This window comes from Leptonychotes weddellii, chromosome 6 (genome assembly GCF_054177405.1).
Source record: "Leptonychotes weddellii isolate Sample4059 chromosome 6, ASM5417740v2, whole genome shotgun sequence".
Lineage (NCBI taxonomy): Eukaryota > Metazoa > Chordata > Mammalia > Carnivora > Phocidae > Leptonychotes > Leptonychotes weddellii.
In genome coordinates, this window is record NC_138374.1 from 94,730,125 (window position 1) to 94,753,266 (window position 23,142).

At 36.9% G+C, this 23,142-nt stretch overlaps 1 protein-coding gene across 9 annotated transcripts in view; it reads left to right on the forward strand.

Moving 5' to 3' along the window:
- RASAL2 (RAS protein activator like 2) overlaps positions 1 to 23,142 on the forward strand; it is a 340,956-nt gene that overhangs the window by 187,121 nt on the left and 130,693 nt on the right. For all 9 annotated transcript variants that reach the window (XM_031037591.2, XM_031037592.2, XM_006742003.3 and 6 more), the window contains exon 3: positions 3,934 to 4,060. In XM_031037591.2, the coding sequence (XP_030893451.2) occupies positions 3,934 to 4,060 (127 nt within the window). The remainder of the gene's footprint in view (positions 1 to 3,933; positions 4,061 to 23,142) is intronic.

Here is a 23,142-nt window from a genome sequence, read left to right on the forward strand (position 1 = left end):
GAGAGAGAGAATCAGAGAGAGCACATGAGAGGGGGGAGAGTCAGAGGGAGAAGCAGACTCCCTGCCGAGCAGGGAGCCCGATGCGGGACTCTATCCAAGGACTCCAGGATCATGACCTGAGCCGAAGGCAGTCACTTAACCAACTGAGCCACCCAGGCGCCCAGGATGTGTATTTCTTTTTTTTTTTTTAAAGATTTTATTTATTTATTTGAGACAGAGAGAATGAGAGACAGAGAGCATGAGAGGGAGGAGGGTCAGAGGGAGAAGCAGACTCCCCGCCGAGCAGGGAGCCCGATGCGGGACTCGATGCGGGACTCGATCCCGGGACTCCAGGATCATGACCTGAGCCGAAGGCAGTCGCTTAACCAACTGAGCCACCCAGGCGCCCCAGGATGTGTATTTCTAACAAGTTCCCCAGTTGATGCTGATGCTGGGGCCTGGACAGCCGCTTGCTTTGAGATCCACTACTTAAGGAGATAAGAAAGCTGAGGAAGTATTTTTTTTTCTTTAAAAGGATTAAAAAGTCCTTCTAAGGATATAGTAGACCCGAACATTTTTTAAGCATTCTTTAGGAACTGCTTTCTTTTCTTTTCTTTTAAGTAGGCTCCACACCCAACATGGGGCTTGAACTCACAACCCCGAGTTGCATGCTCTACCTACCAACTGAACCAGCCAGGTGCCCCAGCGCTGCTTTCTTTTGCTATTAGTGTGATCTTGGTTTCTTGTACTTGACTATCTGTGTAATCTGTATGTACTCAGATTGAAATCAAAATTAATTCCTATGTAATTCTAAACAAAATGAAAGGGGATTTTTGCAGACAATATAGAGGTATATGTTATATATATAATGTTTTCTAAGTAACCTGATTTATTTGTGCCATATTGCTCCTCATTGTCATTGATAGTTTGGAATTAACAAAGAGGACTAGGAGTCAGAGATTCAGTTTGACTTTGTTATTAACATGTCTTAGATACCCGAGAAGTCATTTACACCTTACTATGTTCTTTCCTTATCTAAAATAGAATGAATTAAGGGGTGCCTGGGGGGCTCAGTCGGTTAAGCGTCCGACTCTTGGTTTCGGCTCAGGTCATGATCTCGCGGTCTTGGGATCCATTCCTGCATTGGACTCCGTCTCAGCGTGGAGTCTGCTTCAGATTTTCTCTCTCTCTCCCTCCGTCCCACCCCATCCACACTCCTTCTCTCTCTCAAATAAATAAATCCTTAAAGTTGAATGAATTAAAGCACTTGACCCATCCTCCCCACTCCCCTGAGGAAAAAGAGCATTCAGAACCACAGTATAAAGGCAAAGAGGTTAAATAAAAAAAGAAAAATTCCTCTCATGTTTTAAAACTGGGAAGATATGTAATATTTAAGGACTTATTCAGTATAAACAAGCAAATGTGAACTAGTAAACTAAATTAGGGCAATCAGAAAGAACAAGATTGCTTTTCTAAAATTGACTTTCTAAAACTGATTCTCTGGCTGTGTTCTAAGATTTGTGAACTCCAGCTTAGTTCATTTAAGATATTTGGAATATGATCCCTCTGATTTTCAGAGAGTAGATCAATAGGTTTTAAAAAAATATTTTAGGTAAGAATCAATTGATAGTGTTGTAAAAGTAAAATATTCTTAAGAAATGCAGGTTTAGAATAAAAGTCGACACTGTTCTCCCTCAATATTCTGAGTTAGCGGTTAAATGCCCTAACCTTTAAGAGTGATCCTTTGAACAAAACCTTTGATCATATTTTAAGAATGGGAAACAAAGAATCTACATTAAAACTTTGACAAAATAGTTTGATATATTTTATTTTTCTCTGCCTTAGATATGTTAGAGACAAAGTATATGATAATAGAACCTATTTCTTTTTTCTGGATATGATCAGTATAAATTTCCACAGAAAAGATCATAATGGGTCATTCCTTCCTAAAACATAAAAAATAACCACTGTCTTTTTTCTGCGTGGCTTAGGCCTTCATTATTTCAGATTATTGGCATTTTTAGAGCTATAGCAAAAATGGTTGTGTTTATTTAGGTTCATCTGTTTGTTCAAAGATTCAAACTATTTTTTTCCAAAGCTTACCCCCATCTATCCTACTTTGAAGGTGGGTAGAGAATACATTTTTGCTTTTCTTACTAGGAAGGAGTTATCTGACCTCTTGGTACTATTTCTTAATTATTTAAGTAGAGATAATATAATTTCTATCTTGAAAGGGATGGATGATTCAGCTTACTCTTCGTAAAGTCTTAGTACTTTTGGAAGAGTTCATGTCTTTATTGATGCTATTATTTGGTCTCCTCTTATTTTTTAGAATTTTACCTTTCTTCATTCTGCCTTGTGGTTTCTCAACGTGCAAGCAGTAACCATAGTTACAGGAATTTTTGGTCCTATAAAGAGTATGCAAACTTTCAGTTTTTATGAAGACATTAGGAGTTGGCCCTTCAGGTTCTCTGTAACACAGAGAGTTTCCCTTGCTATCATCCCCGTGACCCCAGTCATAGCAGTTGGGTTACTGAGGCAAGGCAGGAGGCATATACAGTTAAGCCTTTATCTATCCCAATTTTGCTGGATTAGTTGATGTCTATCCTATGTGTCCACTGTCATCATTTGGAGATATAAATTATTCCTCATCTGTAAAAAGGGAATGGTAATAAAAATAGCTTGCTCATAATGTCACACATGTAAATTCCTTAGCCTTGCGCAAAGTAAGAACTCAGTGCTAATCATTATTATTGAAATTTGTTGAAATTTCAGTATTGGAGCCAGAAGAATTTGGAAACTGTATTTAATTACTGACCTATTTTGCCAGACTATTTAAGATGTTACCAGTGCTATTGTTAATTCTGATAAAGGTTACTGGTAAAATATTTTTGTGAGGGGCGCCTGGGTAGCTCAGTCATTAAGTGTCTGCCTTCGGCTCAGGTCATGATCCCAGGGTCCTGGGATCGAGCCCCATGTCGGGCTCTCCCTGCTCGGTGGAGAGCCTGCTTCTCCCTCTCCCACTCCCCCTGCTTGTGTTCTTTCTCTTGCTGTCTCTCTCTCTCTGTCAAGTAAATAAATAAAATCTTAAAAAAAAAAAAAAACACTTTGTGAAAAGTCTGTGCCTTTTACCACTAAGCTAAAATGATTTGATCTTTTAGCATATTACCAAAAAAAAAAAAAGAGAGAGAGAGAGAGAAAGGAACTTAGGGTCATCCCATTACTTTACAGTGATAACCTGTGAGTAAGTTTTAAGACAGTTATTGGTATTAGAGATCTTTTGCACCATTCATAGTTTTTATTCCATATATACAAACAACACTTTAAATGTTCCTGAAATTATGCCTGCAAAAAATTTTTTAGGATTTTAAAAACTAATCTCACTTTTAGAAGAAAATATGCCATTTTATGTATCAATACAAGTTTCCGCTGAAATGTGTTTTATCCTCTATCTCCAAGTGCTTAATTGTAAAACTGAAGAAAATTTGGCTGATTTTACTCCTTTTATCTGACAAAACCTTTTTTAAATGGAGTTTGGGAGCTAAGTCTCTGTGGTTGGCTTTGATTTCAATTTTCCTTCTTGAGCATTGGCCAGAGTTGGAGTTTGTGAACTAGTTTCTGATGCAAAAGAATCTTTTATTTGTGTGGGTGTTTTGTTTTGTTTTCAGAGCTCCCTAAGCAGGTACACACCTGGGTATGACTTGTACGTACTTAGGTAAGCTAATTTACATACTCACCTTTCCTGATCTTTCAGGTTTCTTTTTAAAGAAAAACTTCCTGACAAGGGGTTGGTAATATCTTACCATTGTAAATACTTGATTTCTAAGTTTTGTTTACTTTGCTCTAATGAATACAAACTCCTGTCTTTATTAACTAAAAATATTATTCAATCAGAAGGTAGTTATGGCAAGTTCACTATTAAGTTTCATCTCCTTTTTCTTTTGGGTCCATTAGATACCTGTGGAGGGAGGACAGGAGCAACAGACGGATTCCAGCAAAGGGCGATGCCTGAGGAGAACCGTCAGTGTCCCTTCCGAGGGCCAGTTTCCTGAGTACCCACCAGAGGGCGCCACCAAACTGGGTAAGATAATAAAAGGAAAAAATTCCTAGCTTTTATCTGGTAATTTATGGGCTTGTTATTGAGTGTTAGAATAACACAAAACATCCTGCTTTTCCTGCTAAGGACGTTGAAATATAGTATGTTAATGTACAGTTAATAGTCATTAGAAAGTTCTGTTCTTTACAACCAAGTGGCAACAAAGTTATTTTACAGAGATAACATTTATCTGAGTGCTAGTACCTTTGCCAGTCCTGGGTCAAGTGTTGTTTCTGAGTTTATTCCTTGCCTTTAAATTTTGAAAGAGCATTAAGTGGTCTTGTTGAAGCACTGAGATTGGTTGGGGGCCAGTGTTGTGTAGAAACTTGGTATTGCATAGTTTGTGTCCTGTTCACACAGCTACTGATGCTGCCTTATGTGATGTCGGATCAGGTAATTTAGTAAGTTATATGCATGGTTGGAGTGGGTGACGGAAAGGAGAAATGGGGAAAGAAAAACAAACCACTTCAGTTGTTACACACCAAAGGAATTCATGTCAATATCAAAACAACTTTTTCCTGTTTCCTACCAAGTGTGTTCTGTTTGATGATTTGTGTGCTTACCAGTGGATATATCATTAGATTATTAGACAGGTCAGGTCATTTTAAAGAAACATAATTAAGATTAAATAAAATAAAAGAATTTGAAAAGTAGGGAGTGTTTTGGTGTTTTGCATTGTTGTATTATTATTTGCTTAGTGAACCTAGACATTAAGTCATGGACATTTCATAGGTAGATAATATGGAATCATTTATAGTCTCTATGTTGTTTAATATGGATCATTCTGCGATTTGGGTTGTATTTTTGAAAATCAGGGTTTGGTTGTTTGGGTTGGGTTTTTTTTATTTTGTTCTTGGTTTTTTGTTGGGTTTTGTTGTTGTAATCTAGTTGTTTTCTAGAGATTAGTCAGGGGAGCAAACACTTTTCTCCAAAGAGTCATTTTTGGAGAAATAAGATTTCCTCTCATCTTATTTACACTGTACTTCTTTAGTATGTGTTCAAACCAGTTTAGATGTGAACCTAAATTACGTTGCAAACCTGTCTGGGTGTAACCATTTTATAGCCTATTTATATTTCATACAGGTTCTATGTGGCTCGGACTGGCTCAGAGTCACCTTCTTTCACCTCTTCTGCTGTCATTATTTGTAATGTTATGTTGATGACTCTCTGCCACTTCTCCAGGGACCATTGACTGTTCGAGCTTTGGTCCACAAAAGTCGCTGCTTTTGAGGAAGTGTAATCATAGTCTGAAGAGTTATTACGGTTTTATAGAAGAGAGAACTATATAGTGATTCTTAAAAATCTCCACCATTCCAGGCACTGGTCCCAAAGATAAACTAAGATGAGTGGCCAAGTTGTCTAGTCCAGAGCCAACCTTCTACCTCTGTCCTTGACTACAAGTGTGTTAGCCATCCAGACTCATGGTGTCCATGATCATTTTTGGAGTGGCTGTCCTAAATTAGCACTGGAAGCTAGGGCTCATAAGTACCAGAGGGGAAAAGACTACTTTTAGAGTCATCCTTCCTTACATGCCAGTCTAATGTTGAATTAGATAATTATTCTGTTCTATTTTTGCCTCCTAGGGATTTGTCTTTAGGCAAAATTTTCTGCTGTCAAGTATTTAATTGAGTAGTTGTTGTATATGTAACATTCTATCCCAATCCCTAAGAATGAAAAGGGATGTAAGATATGATTTCTGCCTTTGGAAATTCTTATGTAGTTAGGAAGATAGATTATTGATGACTAATTACAGTACCTGTTGTAATTGTGGTATATTATATCATGTGGCTTTTATTTTTTGTTTTTTAAAAACCCTTTCATTTATGCAGCAAATAGTTACTGAGTGACAACTATGTGCCAAATGCTGTTCTAGGCACTCAAGATACAACAGTGAAAAGAATAGACACAAATCTGTCCCTTTGTGGAGCTTACATTCTATTGAGGAGTGACAAACAATAAGCAAGAGTAGTAAGTGGAATATATGCTGTGCTAGATGGTGATAAGTACAAAGAAAATAAAGTAGGGAATGGGGATAGGAAGTGTCAAGGATGTATAATGTTAGCTAATGTGACCAAGGAATGCCTCTTGTTAAGTGACGTTTGAGTATGGATCTGATAAAATAATGACTGTAAGGCATATGGATACTTGAGGGTGAAGTGTTCCACCCAGAGGAACAGCTAGTATAATGTAGGAATATGCTTGGGGTGTTACAGGAACAGCATACGTGCCAGTGAGGCTGGCATGGAATGAACAAGGAGGCGAGTAGTAGAACATGACATCACTGAGCTCTTTGGCAAGCAGATCGTGATGGTGTCATAGGTCATGATAAGGGTCGTGACTTCTACTCTGTGAGATGGGGAGCCACTGGCTTCTCTAGATAAAGAGTAGGGATGCAAGAATGACAGTTCAGAGACCAGTTTGGATGCTATTGCAAAAAACTCTCTAATGAGAGTTCAGAGACCAGTTTGGATGCTATTGCAATAAACAAGAGATGCTAGAACTTGGGCCACAGTGGTAGTAGTGGAAGGGCTGAGAAGTGGCCAGATTCTGGGTTTGAAGGTAGAGCCAACAGAATATGCTTGTTGGATTGGCTGTGGGATGTTAAGAAACAGAAGAGTGGAGAATTTTGGTTAGAACAGCTAGGGGAATAAAGTTGTGATTTTTTAAAATGGGAAAGACTGGGAGAAGCACATTTGAAAGTGGGATTGATCAGGAGCTCAATTTTGGACATACTGAGTTTGCTGGTCTTAGTAGACACCCAAGTGGAAATCAAGAGAGAGATACAGACTGGAGATAACAATGTAGGCCTTTAGCAAATAGATGGTATTCAGAGCTATGAGGTTAAATGAAATCACCAGGGAAACGTGTGCAGGTAGAAGACGAAGGCCTGGAACGACCTGTAGTGGTTAGGAAGATGAAGAAGCAGTGGCAAAAAAAAGAGAACAAAAATCCACAATTTTGTTTCCAGATAAGACAGTTGTGTCAAGTGTGTATAGGGCAAACCTTCTGGTCTTGCATGGTTCTTGCACTTTGCAAGCTCTGGATTCTCTTTGCTCTTCTCCAGTAGAGGAACTCCAAACACTGATCTGGTTTTGCAGATGTCAAATCATAGTACACAGTCATCTATGGAGAAATGCCCACTCATGAAAAACAGGCCCCTTTTACTCTACTTCAGAGAATTGATGACAGAAAGGAGCTCTGGGACTGTAAAGGATCTGTGAAGAACGTTTACAGTGGCTGCCAGTGTAACTGTACATCAGAGATTTCAAACTGGTTAAAGAACTTTGGAATGTAAGATGGGAAGGCAAATATTTGTGCCTCATACACTGTTTAACATGGGCAAATTTACACTGATGAGAACCTAATAAATGTCAAAAACTTAGGGAAAAGAAGTGTGTGTGGGGTATGAGGCAGCAGAGTGGGGAGTGGTTAAGCACAGAATGTACTTCTCACTCAGCACTTCTCAGACTCTTGCATTCAGCAGTTTACATATTACCCAAGATACTAAAATTTACATATGCACTGGCATTTGACACAAATTTTGATACACCAAATTTTTCTCCACTGAAAATGAGATGTTTTCTTAAGGCATATGAACATCATCTCTAGAGTACTCATCTCCAGATTTAGAAAACCTAGAAAAAACTACTTACTCTTGGTGACAATATACAGATTTTAATTTGTTCATCAGAGATTTTTCAAATTCAAACTATGCAAAGCATGATTTGCTGAATTTTCAAAAGGAAATTACTTCTTTAGATATTAGGGATCTTTGCATACTAACAATATTGGGAGGTATCTAAATTAACTGTATGAACTAGAACTAGTAAAGGTTAATTTTCAATGTAACCTACATGAATTCAGCTTAAAGAAAAAAAAAAAAAAAAAGACCTGGTGGTGGCTTAGCCAGTTAAGCGTCTGCCTTTGGCTCAGGTCATGATCTCAGGGTTGTGGGATCAAGCCCCACGTCAGGCTCCACACTCAGCAGGGAGTCTGCTTGAGATTCTGTCTCTCCCTCTGCCCCTCCCTCTGCTCACGCTCTTGCTCTCTCTTCCTAAAATAAACGAATGAATGAATGAATAAATAAATGAAATCATAAAAAAAGAAAAGCCATCAGATACCTTCCAAGAACACTGTGAAATAGGGGAAAGGGGAAAGCTGAGCAGTGCGTAGCATTTTCACGAAGTGTCCATTGATGGAAGAAACTATCTACTACCGCATGTTGTCTATGCCTGGCTGGTGGATAGCACAGAGGTGAGCTGGCAACTGTCCATTCTGTTTACAGCATTTTTCTGACATGACAGGAAGGTTCATGCTCTCATGCTCAGATGGGCAAGACAAAGTTGGAGCTTGAAATGAGCAAGAATACTTGTTTGCAGATAACATCATAAACATGATAAACATAATGTAAACATAAACATAACCAAAAAGCTGGCTTAATTAGAAAATGCCGAATATAACTCCATGCTTTCTCAGTTCTCAGACAGAAGGGTCAAATTGAACGGGCAAATTCAAAGCCGGACATCTGGTGACTCAAAACTGCAGAGTCTCATGCCTCTGTTGTATTATATTATGATAAAATCTTTAAGTTTCCCCAGTGGTCCTACTTACAAAATCCTGGATTTTTGAAAAACTGTGCCTGTGGTAAGTAAATATGCTTCCTTATCATGGAATCCTCAAAACCCAGAAGCATTTGATAAATGTACATAAAATTATAATTTAACATAGTACGCCTTTGATATACACTAGCAAGCCTTAAGAGAGATTTATATCAAGTCTTTTAGAGGCAAAGTTAACTGTCCACAATTTTTATGTTTATGTAAATGAAGGAGCCAAAAATTTTAAAATACCACCACCAATAAAGGAACCAAATTAGAAAAACATCGAGGAAAAGCCAACTCTGTACCTATGGGTTGCTAAGTTTATTAACCTAAGTGATAAAAATTTGAGGAAACTTTGAAGAAAATTAATATTAAAGCAGAATGTCCTCTCTAAGGCATTTATAAAATTATTATAAAAGTTAACTCTTTTAATCAAAATTATTAGAGGATATTGATTATTCAGACCTTAGCTTTAATTCTGACCTTCTTTCTGTATTAAAGTAGCCTCAGTTCTAATTTTATGTATAAACCATTGATAAATCTCTTTTTATTCCCAAAACGTTATTAGGGGTATCTAGATAATTTATGAGATATTTTCAGGGTGCTAGAATTTTCTATAAATATATAGGGTGGTACTAATATTGAAAGAAAGGGGCATGTGAATAATGAAGATTTAATATTATAAAAAAACATATCCTTCCACTTTTCAAGCAATAGAATTAAAAATGCCAATAAATAATTCCTGTGTATGGCATAGTACTCAATATTTAGATTGGCTAATAAACATATATATAAAATATACATAATAAAACGTTATATATGTTCTATATATATAGATTTATTATATATATATAGAAGCAGGTCTTGTGCTTTAGGGTAATATAAATTGGCTAATACTAAACTTTTATGTATATATTAAATGTATCTAATATGTAATGTTATGACATAGTATATAGTGAATTTATTATATATATATACATATATATATACACATACATACACACACACACATATACACACATACATACATTGGATATATTTTATATATATAATATAACCAATAGAGGCAGAGCTGCACTTTAGGGTAATATATATTTAAATGACCAAAGCAGTTATGAAAAAGAATCAGTAGCCTGATGTTTTTACCTCAGAACATTAGAGCTCAGTGAATAATGGCAGCCCTTGGGTTTTTTTTTTTTTTTTTGAAATGTCTTAATAAATAAACTAAGACTATATCACCCACATCTAGTAAGTAAGTTCATGCTAAGATAGCTGCATAATATCTAGCCTTTATACTTGCATTCTGTAATTTCTAGATTTCAGTGATAACATACGTTATTTGAGGAAGGGTCAAATGAGCTCAAGAATTATCAAAAATATTATGGATAATTAAGATGGAAGACCCTAGAATAATGTCCCTGGAAGCTTTTGGTTGGGTAGTTTTGAGTTTTCTTAAAAACCATGAGCCAGTATAAATTCCTTTAAGTCTGTAAGATTCTATAAGATACAACAGGTAATACTGATGATAATATTCTAGAAGAATGGGCTTGACTCTAGGTTAAAATAGCCACGTACCCAGTCAGTTCTATAATGTGACACGTGTAGGGCGCCTGGGTGGCTCAGTTGGTTAAGCGACTGCCTTCGGCTCAGGTCATGATCCTGGAGTCCCGGGATCGAGTCCCGCATCGGGCTCCCTGCTCGGCAGGGAGTCTGCTTCTCCCTCTGACCCTCCTCCCTCTCAGGCTCTCTGTCTCAAATAAATAAATAAAATCTTTAAAAAAAAAATAATGTGACACGTGTATTTCTAAAAATCACAACACTATGCAAAATTGTACAATAAAAATCACAGGGCTTAAGGGACAGGGGGATCAGAGGTACTATACTAAAAAACTTGTTCAATGACACATTAAAAAGGATAGGAACTAAATAAAAATGGTAGCACATTTTTACATGTGTTAAATGGTTGCAGAATATATAAATACTACAATAAATATAGTACTTTACCTTGAAAAAAAATCTGAGAAATTTACTTATGGTAGTAGGCATCGGAGTAGTTTATAAGTTGACTGTGAAGTGATGGAAAGAGGGTTTTTTGGAAACTGAAAAGAACATTGTTGTTACACGAGATGTGCATGAGTGTGGCTCAGAGCACATGCGGTGAAGTGAAGGTAGCTGGTCGTGTCCGAAGTATGTATGTATCCGAGCATGTTGTGTATTCCTACGTGGCTTGCTTCAGCTGGGTGCAGTGTTCTTTGTTCGCCTAGTGTCTCTCAGATGAATCATGCATAAACAAACAAATTCACATAGTCACAGACTGTGCCCTGTTATATCCGTTGTGGCGTGACGTTCACATTTTCAAAGCAGGCATTATAACAGAACCGACTTGCCTACCAACCTGATTTAATCAGGTTTGTCCAGTGGAGAGAAGTAGCTCGCATTTATTAGCCAACTGAATTCCAAAATGTCGGTTACTTTTGAACATATTCCTAAATTTCTTTTGGAAGTTATTTAGAACTCAAAACTAGTACGAATAAAGTAAAAAAACTAGTACTTAAGTTCTCAAGCTAACCAGCTAAAGCCAATCTTTATTTTACTCTTATGAGCTGGATTTAGATGAGCAGAACAGTTTTTTTCTCTGAGGAAATCTGTTCTCATTTTAAGTCAAGGTGCCAGATCACAATTCCTTCCAACTTGTAAATGCAAGTTTGGGGTCTCGATTTGTTCTTTTATCTTCCTCCCATCCCCATCTCGGCACGGCAGAGATTTGTTCACTTCTGTCAAGGTGGTTCCAACGCAGTGCTAGTTGCTGTTGCCTAACAACTAGGGGTGGGCTCAGGTTATTGATTTGTAGTTATTTCATAAAATTTCCAGCAGATGGCAGTAAAGTTCCTAAATGAGAGATTCCTTTTCTGATTTGTGTAGGTCATTTGTATAGGCTATTGTCACGGTTGTTATAAAGCCAGAAGACCAGGGGAAGGAGAAACCATGAAGGAAGTCAACATTGAGCTGTGGGCCAGCTGCTTGCTAGGTTTATTACAAAGCTGTATCCTGTGTCTTAATATAAGTTAAACTTTTTTTTTTTTTTAAACACACCTAAATAAAATAGGTGTGTGCCTCCACCTTGACTATATATTTTGTAACAATCTGGAATTCCTGGCTAGAATTTTCAAATCTGGTTCCACATCATGAGAAGCCCCACAAACATGCAACTCAATACAACCCAGCCTGTACCTTCAAGTTCTGTGGGGATCCGTGCCCAAGAGCACTAGAGTAGAATCCTCTAACATGTGATGCCCAGGTGAGGGGCCTCTTTAGACTAGTCCTAATGCAATATAAATCATAGCACACCACAGTGGTGTTTGGAGAATTGAGTGGGAAGGAGGACTGAGTGGCATGAGCACTCAGGAATGGTTTTTAGATTCTTGGACTTCTGGGAAGAAAAAGGTGGTTTAAACATAAGCATCTAATTGTATTCCTTCCAGAAACTCCACTATAACTATATAGTAAAGGGATTTTCTTTTAAAGACATGGTCCTTGAAGGATAAGGAAAATGAGAGGGAAGAAAGCAACCAGACAAAATAATAATAACAACAATAACAACAATAAATTCAAAGCTGAAAAGCAAATGGAATGTGGTAAATAACCTAGCTGACTTGAGAAAGCCAAATCTTAGTCTGGCAATAAAGAAAGCTAAGAATGAACCTGATTTTTACTACAGAATCTTTAAATAGCTCAGGAATTGCTGGTATGAGGAACAAATGGTACCTAGGTCTCTAGGTCTCTTCCCCATTCCACTGAATAATTCCTCTTCCCACCCCTTCCTTTATTCTAATATAAGATGGCAAGTTAATTCCAGGGTGGGGGGTGGGGAATCCAAGAGTCTCTGGATTGGGGCATACCAGGCAAAATTGAAAGCATGGAACACTTTACCAAATACAAGGAAATTAAGCGAACATCTGCAGACAGAATGATGAGACCCCTCCACCTGTCTTTCTTCACTTGCCTTTACCCTTCAGGCATGAGATTGGAAGGGTAGCGTTTGGAGTATTTAACCAGCCCAAGAGGAAAGATCTCAAAATACGGACATTCCCAACACTAGCAGACATCTGAAGAAAAGCCTCCAGCATGAAAGAGAAAAAACAAACGAAAGGAAAAAAGAAACTTGGAGGAACAGAGACAGGCAGGGAATAGAAAACTTAAAGAAAAAGCATCGCTATCAGATAAAATAGTACATACATGAGACCAGAACTGATTATGATACAAAGCCAAAGAGCTGCCATGTATTGAAAAAAATTGTAACAAATAAAACTCAGTAGAAGTATTGGAGGATGAAAATGAGGAAATATCCCAGAAAGTAAAGGAAAAAAAGATAAAATAATTAGAGTGCCAGTCTAGGAAGTCCAGCACCAAAACAGTGAGTTTCAGAAAAAGAAAAACAAGGAAAGGAAATCATTAGCAAAATAATTCAAGAAAATTTTCCATAAGTAAGGATAGGAGTTTCCAGATTGAAAGAGCTTCCTATAGCAAGGCACATTTTTGGGAAATTTCTATCTTAATTTGTCTTTGGTGACATAGAGACAGTCTTTTTTTTTTTCTTTTTTCTTTCTTTTTTAATTAACAAATTAATTAATTTGTCAGAGAGAGCACAAATAGGGGGAACGGCAGGCAGAGGGAGAAGCAGGCTCCCCTGCTGAGCAAGGAGCCCGATGTGGGACTTGATCCCAAGATCCTGGGATCATTACCTTAGCCGAAGGCAGACGCTTAACCAACTGAGCCACCCGGGTGTCCTGACATAGAGACAGTCTTACAAAATTCCAAAGAAAGAACAAACAGATTATATTCTAAGGATCAGAAATCAGAATGGTATGAGACTTCCTATCAGCAACATCAGAAGCTAGAAAACAATGAGGAGTGTCCTCAAACTTCTGAAGGAAAGTAACTTCCAACTTAGAATTCTATGTTTAGCTATAAGCCATTATTCACACATGAGAATAAAATAGACATTTTCAGACATGCAAGATTTAAAAAATTACCACCTACACATCATTTCTCCTAAAGCTAATGGAATTTATTCTTCACCAAGAGTGAGTAGGATGTGGAATATAGGATAGGAGATCCAACACAGGGGAGAAGACAAAGGGACCCCTCAGGAAAACACTATAGTGAGAACTGAGTTAAACAATTCTATACTAGCTGTAAAATGAGGACGACCAGTTCAGATTACAGCAATCGGAAGGGTACAGTGAAGACTTCTCCAAGAAGATAAAATTGATATAATGGAACGAATTTAAACAACAAATTTAGGATTGAAGCAAATTTGGATTGATTATCAACAACAAGCACATAGAAATTTAAACGAATGAATAATCCGGCAACAATTACAGGAAAAACAAAAATGTAGTTCAGGACATAGAGAATGGTTGTATAGCACCTTCTATATATTAGGCACTTTGTATATATTAATTTTTTAATCTTTGTAAATCCAAAAGGTACTGATTTACAGGTAAGGAAACTGAGGCACAGTGAGGTTAAGTAACTTGTCTAAATACGTAGGCAGCTAGTAAATGGCAAAGATAGGATTTGAACCCAGGCAGTCTGCCTTCAGGATCTCTCCTTTTGACCACAGTGCCGTAGTGTACATAGGATTCACTGTGTGGCTGCATTCTGTATAGCACACGTAGTCACAATATTGCTTGTCCTTACCGAAATTACTACAGAACTAAATAGGGACTGCGGGAGAGTCAGAAATGTCTGTGCACCTTCTAGGGTAGTAATGGAGGAGGAAAGAATCAAATTCTCATCGTCCATAGTGGAAAGTCAAAAGATAATGTCTAAAATGGGAAAAATTGTAAATATCAGTACAACCATATTATTTAAGATTTGATGGTAACTACCAAAAGAATTGGCTAAGACAGATAAAAGTAGCTGTTAGAACAGTGTTAGAAGAGGAGGGCTGGGTATTGCCATTTATATTAACAAGTCTTGTGAAACTAATAGACTCTAAACTATGTGCATATGTTTTACTAACATAAAAACGTAAAAAACAGAAAGGCATACCGTTCGACAGAAAATTAGTATGTCATTTACACACAAGAAAAAGATGCTGTACCTCATTTATAGTCAACAAAAGCAAATTAAAACTACAATAAGTTGCCAATTTTTACCTATAAGATTAGCAAATCTAAAAATGTTTTGGAAGGATAGAAGGAAACAAGCATTGTAGTCCTCTAATGCCAAATTGTTTCTGTAGAGGGCAGCCTCTGCAGGATGCACTTTGGCAAGAGTAACCACTCTTTTTGCTCCAGAAGCAGTCTAACGTCTAAGAATTTGTCCTGCACATCTACTCACACGGTCATTGTACCATTGTTTATAATAACACAAGAGCAGACCCAACCGAAATATACATCCATAGGAGATTCTTTAAATGAATCATGTTAAATCTGCATAATGGACTACCATGCATGCACCTATGGAGAAGTAGCTCCATGTGTAGTAATTTGAAACAACTTCCAAGATACATTGTTAAGGAGTTGGGGGCAGGGAGCAAGTGCAGAAATGTGTGTGTATATTATACTATGATTTGGGTAAAAATTGCCAAATGCATATAACCATGTGTGAGTGTATATGTGTGCACGTGTGTGTGTAACCCTAGAACTATACAGAAGAAGGCTTTAGCAGAGGTTGCTTCTGAGAAAACTGGGGACCTGATGGGTCAGAATGTGAGGGAGACAAACTCGTCATTATCTGACCCTTTTTAACCTTTGAACTTTCAATCCAATGAATGGGTTAGTATTCTTAAGTAGTAATAATGACAGAAATAATCGTAACTTTAATAAAGATGAAGAGAGAGAGAGAGAGGGAGGGAGAAAGGGAAAGAAGAAACCTACCTGTCCTAAAGGGACATTTCAGTTCTTTATGTTGAATTTCAAACACAGGGAAAACAATGAATTCAAATCTTATACAATTAACTGGAAAGGTATGTTATATTGATGCCAACCAGTGAGTTTCACATTGCTAAAATACGCTGCTTTAAAATTAGCTAGGTTTCATCTCACTCTCCGGTCACGAATTTGTAGCAGGACGTTAAGTTGACCATTAAAACAACTTAGTGTTTACTTATCTCCAGTGAAGAAGAGAAATTGACTCTGACTAAAGAAGACTAGAAACTCTTTGACATTTTTATGTTAGATGATTATAACGTAATAGATTATAAAAGTAACTGTACTGGATTTTTCAGGAGTATTAGAAAGGATATTTTCTTCTCTTTACCTCTTTGTTAAATAAGACCTAACTGAAATAATACTGGGGAACAAGTTTTCTGTGGATCATAAATGCTGTGCCTATGATTTAATGTATCACTTTTTGTTTGTATTTCTTCAGACAAATTCAAAACCCAAAGACCACGATAGTAAAATAGGAGAAGGTTGGAGAATGCAGTTTTTTTTTTTTTTACCTTAGTTAGGATTATTTTTTACTATGTTTCTTGTAACATTGGATAATGAGAATTCAGAGACCATTAGTAAGAAAAATTGTTTATAAGTAATTTTATTTTGTTTCATTTCACAGTTTTCCAAGTAGTATTAGTCATAAATCATATTAGGCTAACAAAATAATCCTCTTCCAGCTCTTAACATGGTCCCAGCTTCCCACTTCAGATTACAGATTTGCCTGTGACCTATACAAAAACTAAATAAAATATGAACTAGGGTTATTGGACAGCTGTTGTGTTTCAAACCACCATTTTATGAATCCGGACTACTTTCTAATGTTCTCTTGTTAGCTTCATGTTAAAATTTTATTTCTTTTTTTTCCCCCTAAATATTGGGAAAATTACTTTTTAGTGTTTCCTCAGTATTGGGGGTATGTATGATAACCCCATGTATCCTGAAGTTTGGCAGTCTTTTTCTTCATTCCACTTATCAGAATTCACCAGCATTTATTTCCATCTGAGAAACCGCTCTTTTTGTCCCTCTAATACTGAATGTATGTCCGTAATGTTTGCAGCAAGTTGTTGGTAGTATCTTCTTTACTAGCTTGGAACCTCTTAGCAGACAGGACTGCTGCTTCTTCACGTGGTTATCGCCACAGCCCCCAGCAGGTTTTGTGCTTTGTTGCAGGCTTAGTGGGTGTGTGTTGAGTGAGTGACCGAGTGAGACATGTTAGCGAAACCCTTGCTTGACATTTTCAGGTGAAGCTCTTCAAAGTGAAAAATCATCTTAGATGTGGGAAGTATTGTTTTTTTTCCTGTAGGGAAAACCACATCCACTCCAGAGAAATATTTTACGAATGCAGTTAGAGACTTAATAAATATCATTGTGCAGCCCCAAGAACTCCGAACCGTCACAGCCACAACTTGGTAACTGCCGTGGTCCGAGGCAGCAGCTCACGCTGTCAGGTGTGCCTGTTTGCTGATGTCAGCTAGGAACCCTGACACTGAGCTGCTTGTTGACATCGTGCTTGTGGTAGTGAGCAAGGTATCTACGCTTATGTTTAAGGTTTTATTAGTAGTGAATAGTGTGTATTTGGTATTTTCTTGTTTCTATACAGAATGTAATAGAAAATAAATTCCTTCAGTGAAAGAAAATGACTTTTTTATTCTTTTGCTGCATTTGAGCTTGATAGCATGCATAAACATGCGTGCTACTGTTGGAGTTTGGTTATTAAGCGATTAATTAGCATATCAAAATCACAGGAGCGGTTTTAGCAGCTAATTCACAGACAGAGAGTTTATTGCTTTAAGAAAGAAAATTCACGTTTGTGAATAGAACTCTCTGTTCTTCTGGAAGGACTGCCTTTATCAGAGGCACTTGTGGGGCAGTGGAAATGGCACAAGCTTTGAAGTTGCCCTAACCTGGATTCAAATTCCATCTCTTCTCATCATTAACTCTGAGCCTCAGCTTCCTTATCAGATGAGATTTTTATTATGATTTGAAAGAGGAATGCAGGACCAACAACAAATTTTGATTTGAGACAAACTTCATTTTTCTCTGATTTTTATAAAATCATGGAACCAGTGAGATAATAGAGTAGGTATTATATTTCTCTGTTTGCTTGGATGGGTTTAAGTCAACCCAATAAAGAAATTTGAAGTGTGACATGTTAGGAAACATCCTGCCTCTGTCCCTCATGACTTCCCTCGTTTGTTTTTTTTACTTTTACTTGCACAGTTGGGCAAATTCCTTTCTTCTAAAGCGTATTCATAATTCACCATTCTGTTATATAATAGAGGTGGAAGGATGGGGATGGAGTTGTTTATAATGCATCTCAAGATTTATTTTTGAGATTTAACATGGCTGCCATGGAACCTTTTCCAAAAGGAAGATATATGACTCAGATACTTTGAGCAAAATTAACTAAACATTGCTTACTTCAGTTGGTCTCTCACTTGTGCTCTCTCCTCACGCCCCCACCCCCCCACCCCCGTTTTTGGTAGTCCAGGATTGACTAAACTATTTACCAAAGCCGTTTTAGTTTATGCTTCAAACACAGGATTTATGAATCAGATTGGTGGAAAATCTATTGGGTTTGTGTCCAAAACAGACTGGAGCTGCCTCCAGGGATGAAGAACGTTTTGTTAAGACCTTCTTGACACCCACCTGTCATCTGATTTTTATAGTAACAATACTTAACATGAGAAGCTCCCAGGTTTCTCATTAAGGTGTTGTGTTTACTGAATTGTTTTGATTACTTACTTTTCTCTGAAATCTACAGCCCATTTTCTTTCCGCTTCAGAAATTTGAATGTTAACTTTTCCCCCATTTTAATTGATATTTAATATAGCACAACAGGAAATTTCCATCCATTTCGTTTTTTCTATCTGCTTATAAAAAATAATTTGGATTTTGTCTGTTGTTTGGCATGTTTTTTTCTAACTCTAGAGAGTAGAGGATAACAGGAAGAAATTCAAGGTAGAGAAGAGTAAAAAGAACATGAATTCATGAGATAGAAAGGAAGTAAAAGACTGAAAAAGAAAGAGAGCTGGTAATAAAGAAAGATTATTATTTTATCTCAGTACATTTTTTCACTTAAAGGCCTTCTGATTTTTTCCCTCTCACTTTAATCAGAGTAGTGCCATCAAAGAGTCAAAAACATATTAAACAAATCTTTTTTGTAATTAATTTCAAAAGTAGGAATTGTAGAGAAGTATTCAGATGTATGTATTAGGAGCCAAATGAACTGGGAAGAGAGCCACTGAAGTAATTCATTGACTGTGACTGAAAGGAAATGGAGACAGAAAAGTACATTTAGTGCACATAAGAATTAGATAAAAATAGCCTTGGAGTAGCCACCGCAACTAGAAAGTTCTAATAAGCCTCCCAGAAAAAACTGCAGGCACAATGGGAGTGAGGAGAAAATTTGGCCTCCTCTAATAAGGTTTGACATCAGTGATATCGCGTAGGGTTATAGGTGAAAGATGAGCTTTTACAACTAAATGTGTTACTTTGATTAAAATTAGAATTACACTTTTATTTTCATAAACTTTTCCAAGGCTTAGCAATAAATTTAACAGCTCTGCTGTATTTATGCCTACATAATACATTCAGGTATAGGACTTGTCTTAATTCAGGCTGCTGTAGCAGAACACCTAGACCGGTTGGCTTAAACAGCAAGCATTTATTTCTCACAGTTCTGGAGGCTGGCAGGTCCAAGCTGTGGTGTCTGCCGAGGGCCCTCTTACGGGTTGCAGACCGCTGACTTCTTGTATCCTCACACGGCAGGAAGATGGCATGGGTGCTCTCTGGGGTCTCTCTTAAAAGGGTATGAATCCCATAAAGTTCCAAGTGCATAGGATTTCTAACCTGAAATTGTGTTCCAGGCTAACGTATCTGCCAAGTAATAGAAGGGGTAGATCGAGAAGGGTGAGAAGATAGCATCCCCAGAATATTGGTGAAGGGTAGTCTCAGGGTGGCAGTCATGTGCTGGCTGGGGTAGCAGCCAGTGATGAATGAATTCTGTCTATTAAACTTCATGCATCATTTAGAGAACTTATTTACAAAAACCAAACAAACGAGCATGTTTGGCACTAACAGTACTCAATAAATATCGAGTACGATTAAACATGGAACAAGAAAGCACAGTATATTTTCAGCATTCTCCAATTCATCATATTCTTTTAAATTTCATGTTGACGTGTATGGGTATGATGTAGAATTTAAAATGTACATCATAAAAGTTGTAAGAAATTTTGAAGCTTAGTAGGGGATAATTTTAATTATGCAACAACTGATGTTACAGGATAAAGGGTGGTCTATAATAATCAAATCTTATCAATTCAAGCCTAGAACTTCTTTAAGGATAATACCATATTTTTAAAGTCAATATTGTGGCCCGATTTCTCTTGCCAATGACATGGAAACCGTTTTATTTATTTCCTGACATGAGGGGTAAAGGGATGTCTCCAGTTCCCATGCGTAGATAATCCCTGTTCTTATTTCTCTGGATGGCCTCCTGAGAGATGTAATAGAGTGTGGTTCTGCCCTTAGTCACCAATGACTGTTTCCTTAGCAAATTCATTAATCTCATTTTTTCTCTCTCAATTTTTGTCACCCATAAAATATCACTCAAATGTTAGGCTTCCCTAAAATATAGCTATTTTTCACTTATTGTTATGCTTGTCAGTATGACATTTTAAGACCAGCAGGTTAAATACATTATTTCATTTTAAATTAGTTCAAAAACCAAAGCCGTTTGCTCTCTAAATTTACTATATCCTGGGGCAGATTTATCTGTTAATATTGAAAGTAGGTTAAAGAATGGTACAGCCATATACTCCTAATTCTTGAATATGCTGAAAACTAAGTTCTTTGTTTTTATTGGAATTCATTGTTACTGTCACTGAAACAAATCCCTCAGAGGATTTTCAAGTTTTTTATTGGTAGTGAAATTTTTTTGTCTTTATCTTCAACAGTAATAAATTTAGATACCATATTTTATTGCCAAGAGAAAATATGTTATGCCTTGTGATAGACAGAAAAATTTGGCTTGTTTCAAAGCAAATGGTATATCCTTGCATGAAGTATTTGTGTTGCTGAACTGCATTGTGTTTTTTTTGTAGGATCACTGTTTTGGAATTGATCGTGAATTGATTACATGCCTCGTGCTGTAATTCTGGTGCCTTTTATACTATTTGATTATGCCTTTTCTGGAAAAATATCTAATTCATTTCTTATAGTATAGAGCTTTTTTTTTTTTTTTTTTTTGTATAAGGGAAAAAGAATATCCATAGAACTGAGAAAAGGGGCCCCTTATTCTCTTGAGTTGGATTTCAAGATTGATTGGATTTTTCCTGAGAACACACGGTCTGGGGCCAAGTGACTGAGAGTATCTGCCTTCCCCTTTCCTTAGTGTTCTCTTCTTTCTTCTATTCTCTTCTATCCCCCATATCCTAGGACCCAGATGTTCAGAAAACATTCACACATTATCACTCGAAATTATCATTCTCAAGTCAGGAGCTCTTCTCAGATTGCAGGGAATAGAGCTGTGTCCGATTGCTGAAATGAAACAGCACAAGTGGAATGAAATTCAGTATATTGTTCTAATAGACATATGTTTCATGATGTCTGGATTCATACACAATAAAGAAAAGAGCCACAGCTGGTGATAAAACCAAATCTAGAGCAATATATAAGCTCTTTTATAAAATTAATAATAATACAGGAAATTTGGGAAAATCCAGAAAGCTGTGAAGAGGAAAAATAATAACCCCAAAATGCCACTTAAGATAAATCTGGAAAAGTAGTTTAATTTAGTATACCATAGTGGTTAAGAGAAAGCACTCCAGAGCCAACTGAAATATGGATTCTGGCTCTACCACTTTGTGACCTTGGGCACATTACTCACTCAAACCTGCCTGTGTCTCCATTTCCTCACATGTAACATGGACAAAACAATAGCATTTACTTCTTAGGTTGTCTACTTTAGAACTCTTTTTCCTAGGAAACTGCTGTTAGAATTTTCTAATTTTTTCTTTTCTTTTCTTTTTTTTTTTTTGATGCTTCATGACTTACCTCTTGGAGTTCTACTAGATTTTAGCTTGCTTTAGTTAGTTGCAAGGGAATAATGGAAATTGAGTGAAACTGAATGAACCTGAGGTATGCAGTAGTATTTTGAATTATGTAGTATGTGTGTGTGTTGTTGTGTTAGGGGGATGCTAAAGAGGACTGTACTCTAACATCTATGCTTTTTCCAAGTGGATTTTATGGAAACAGTAGCCCACAGTTGTGAATTTTCTTTAAAAGTAAGACAAAAACAAATGCCTAGTGACTTATTTTATGGAAACAGTATGTGCAACATATGGGAAAGGTAGACCAGTAGTGCTTCAGTTGTGACGGGATTAGCTTCGTAGGAACTTATCAAGCTTCACAGATAATTGTGAATAGGTTTTGAAGCCACTGAAGAAAATGAATTTTTGAAGGCTTTATTAAAGTACAATTTAAGCTCTCTTTTTAAATGAGGAGGGACAATATCACAGGCTTGTCTTTGGCTCTCTGAGCACATTCAGAGATATTGTCCATTAATACCCAACCCTATCCCTGAATGCTTGTAGTTGCTTTTTGTTGTTTCTTAATGATTTTTTCCCATAGAAATAGAAGTGTTGCTTTTGTACCTGTAGCATATTCTTACTCACATGATGAAATAGAACTAGAAAAAGATTTGCTTGTATTTTTCCACTTAAGTTTAGCTTATTTTTCTTTGAAATATGGTCCTATTCATATGAACACCAGAGCACTAGGAAGTTGACTGATCTTTGATTTTGCCCTTTCCCTATAATGCTTCCTCTCTGCCAGTTGCCATTTCAGGTGAGGAAATGCAGTGTACTAAATTCTCGTAGCTGGAAGAGCAAGGTAAAGCTCTACTGCCTAGCCAGAAGTTTGGGAAATATTGCGTGCCTGTCATAATTGTCACTTACTGGCGTGTGCCTTTTGTAAACACTTATAAGTACTTTGCTAGACCTTACAACTAACAGGTCTTCAAGTCTTTTTAATGCTTTTTTATCAGAAGAGAAGCATATATGTATGTGTGCTTGTTGTGGTCCCAATATACAAAAATAAACTTAAATAAAAATCAGAATTTCAGAAGCATTTCTGAAAAAGTGGGTGACTTTAGTGTTTGTTATTCCAGTTATAGACAATGATTTCCTTTTCTAGTATGAACTCTAAAAAGAATGCCGTGGGAAGACCACAGTATCAGAATGCCAATCTGGTTTATGGGGAGACCTTAATAGAAATTGTGTTTATGGTTAGAAGCAGCTGTGTTTCTGATCACCTGCTTCAAAAGAGGAAGCACACAGACAGACTGGTGTGTACCTCAGCTTGCCTGCTGCTGAGATGTGTTTGTGCTTGGAAGAGGAGAAGATGGGTATTAACAGGGTTGGTTTTTTTTTTCTTATATTTGTTCATTTGGTAAGAAATAAAAGTGACATGCATGTCATTTTTAATTATATGCAGTTAGCTTATTTTTTGTGTT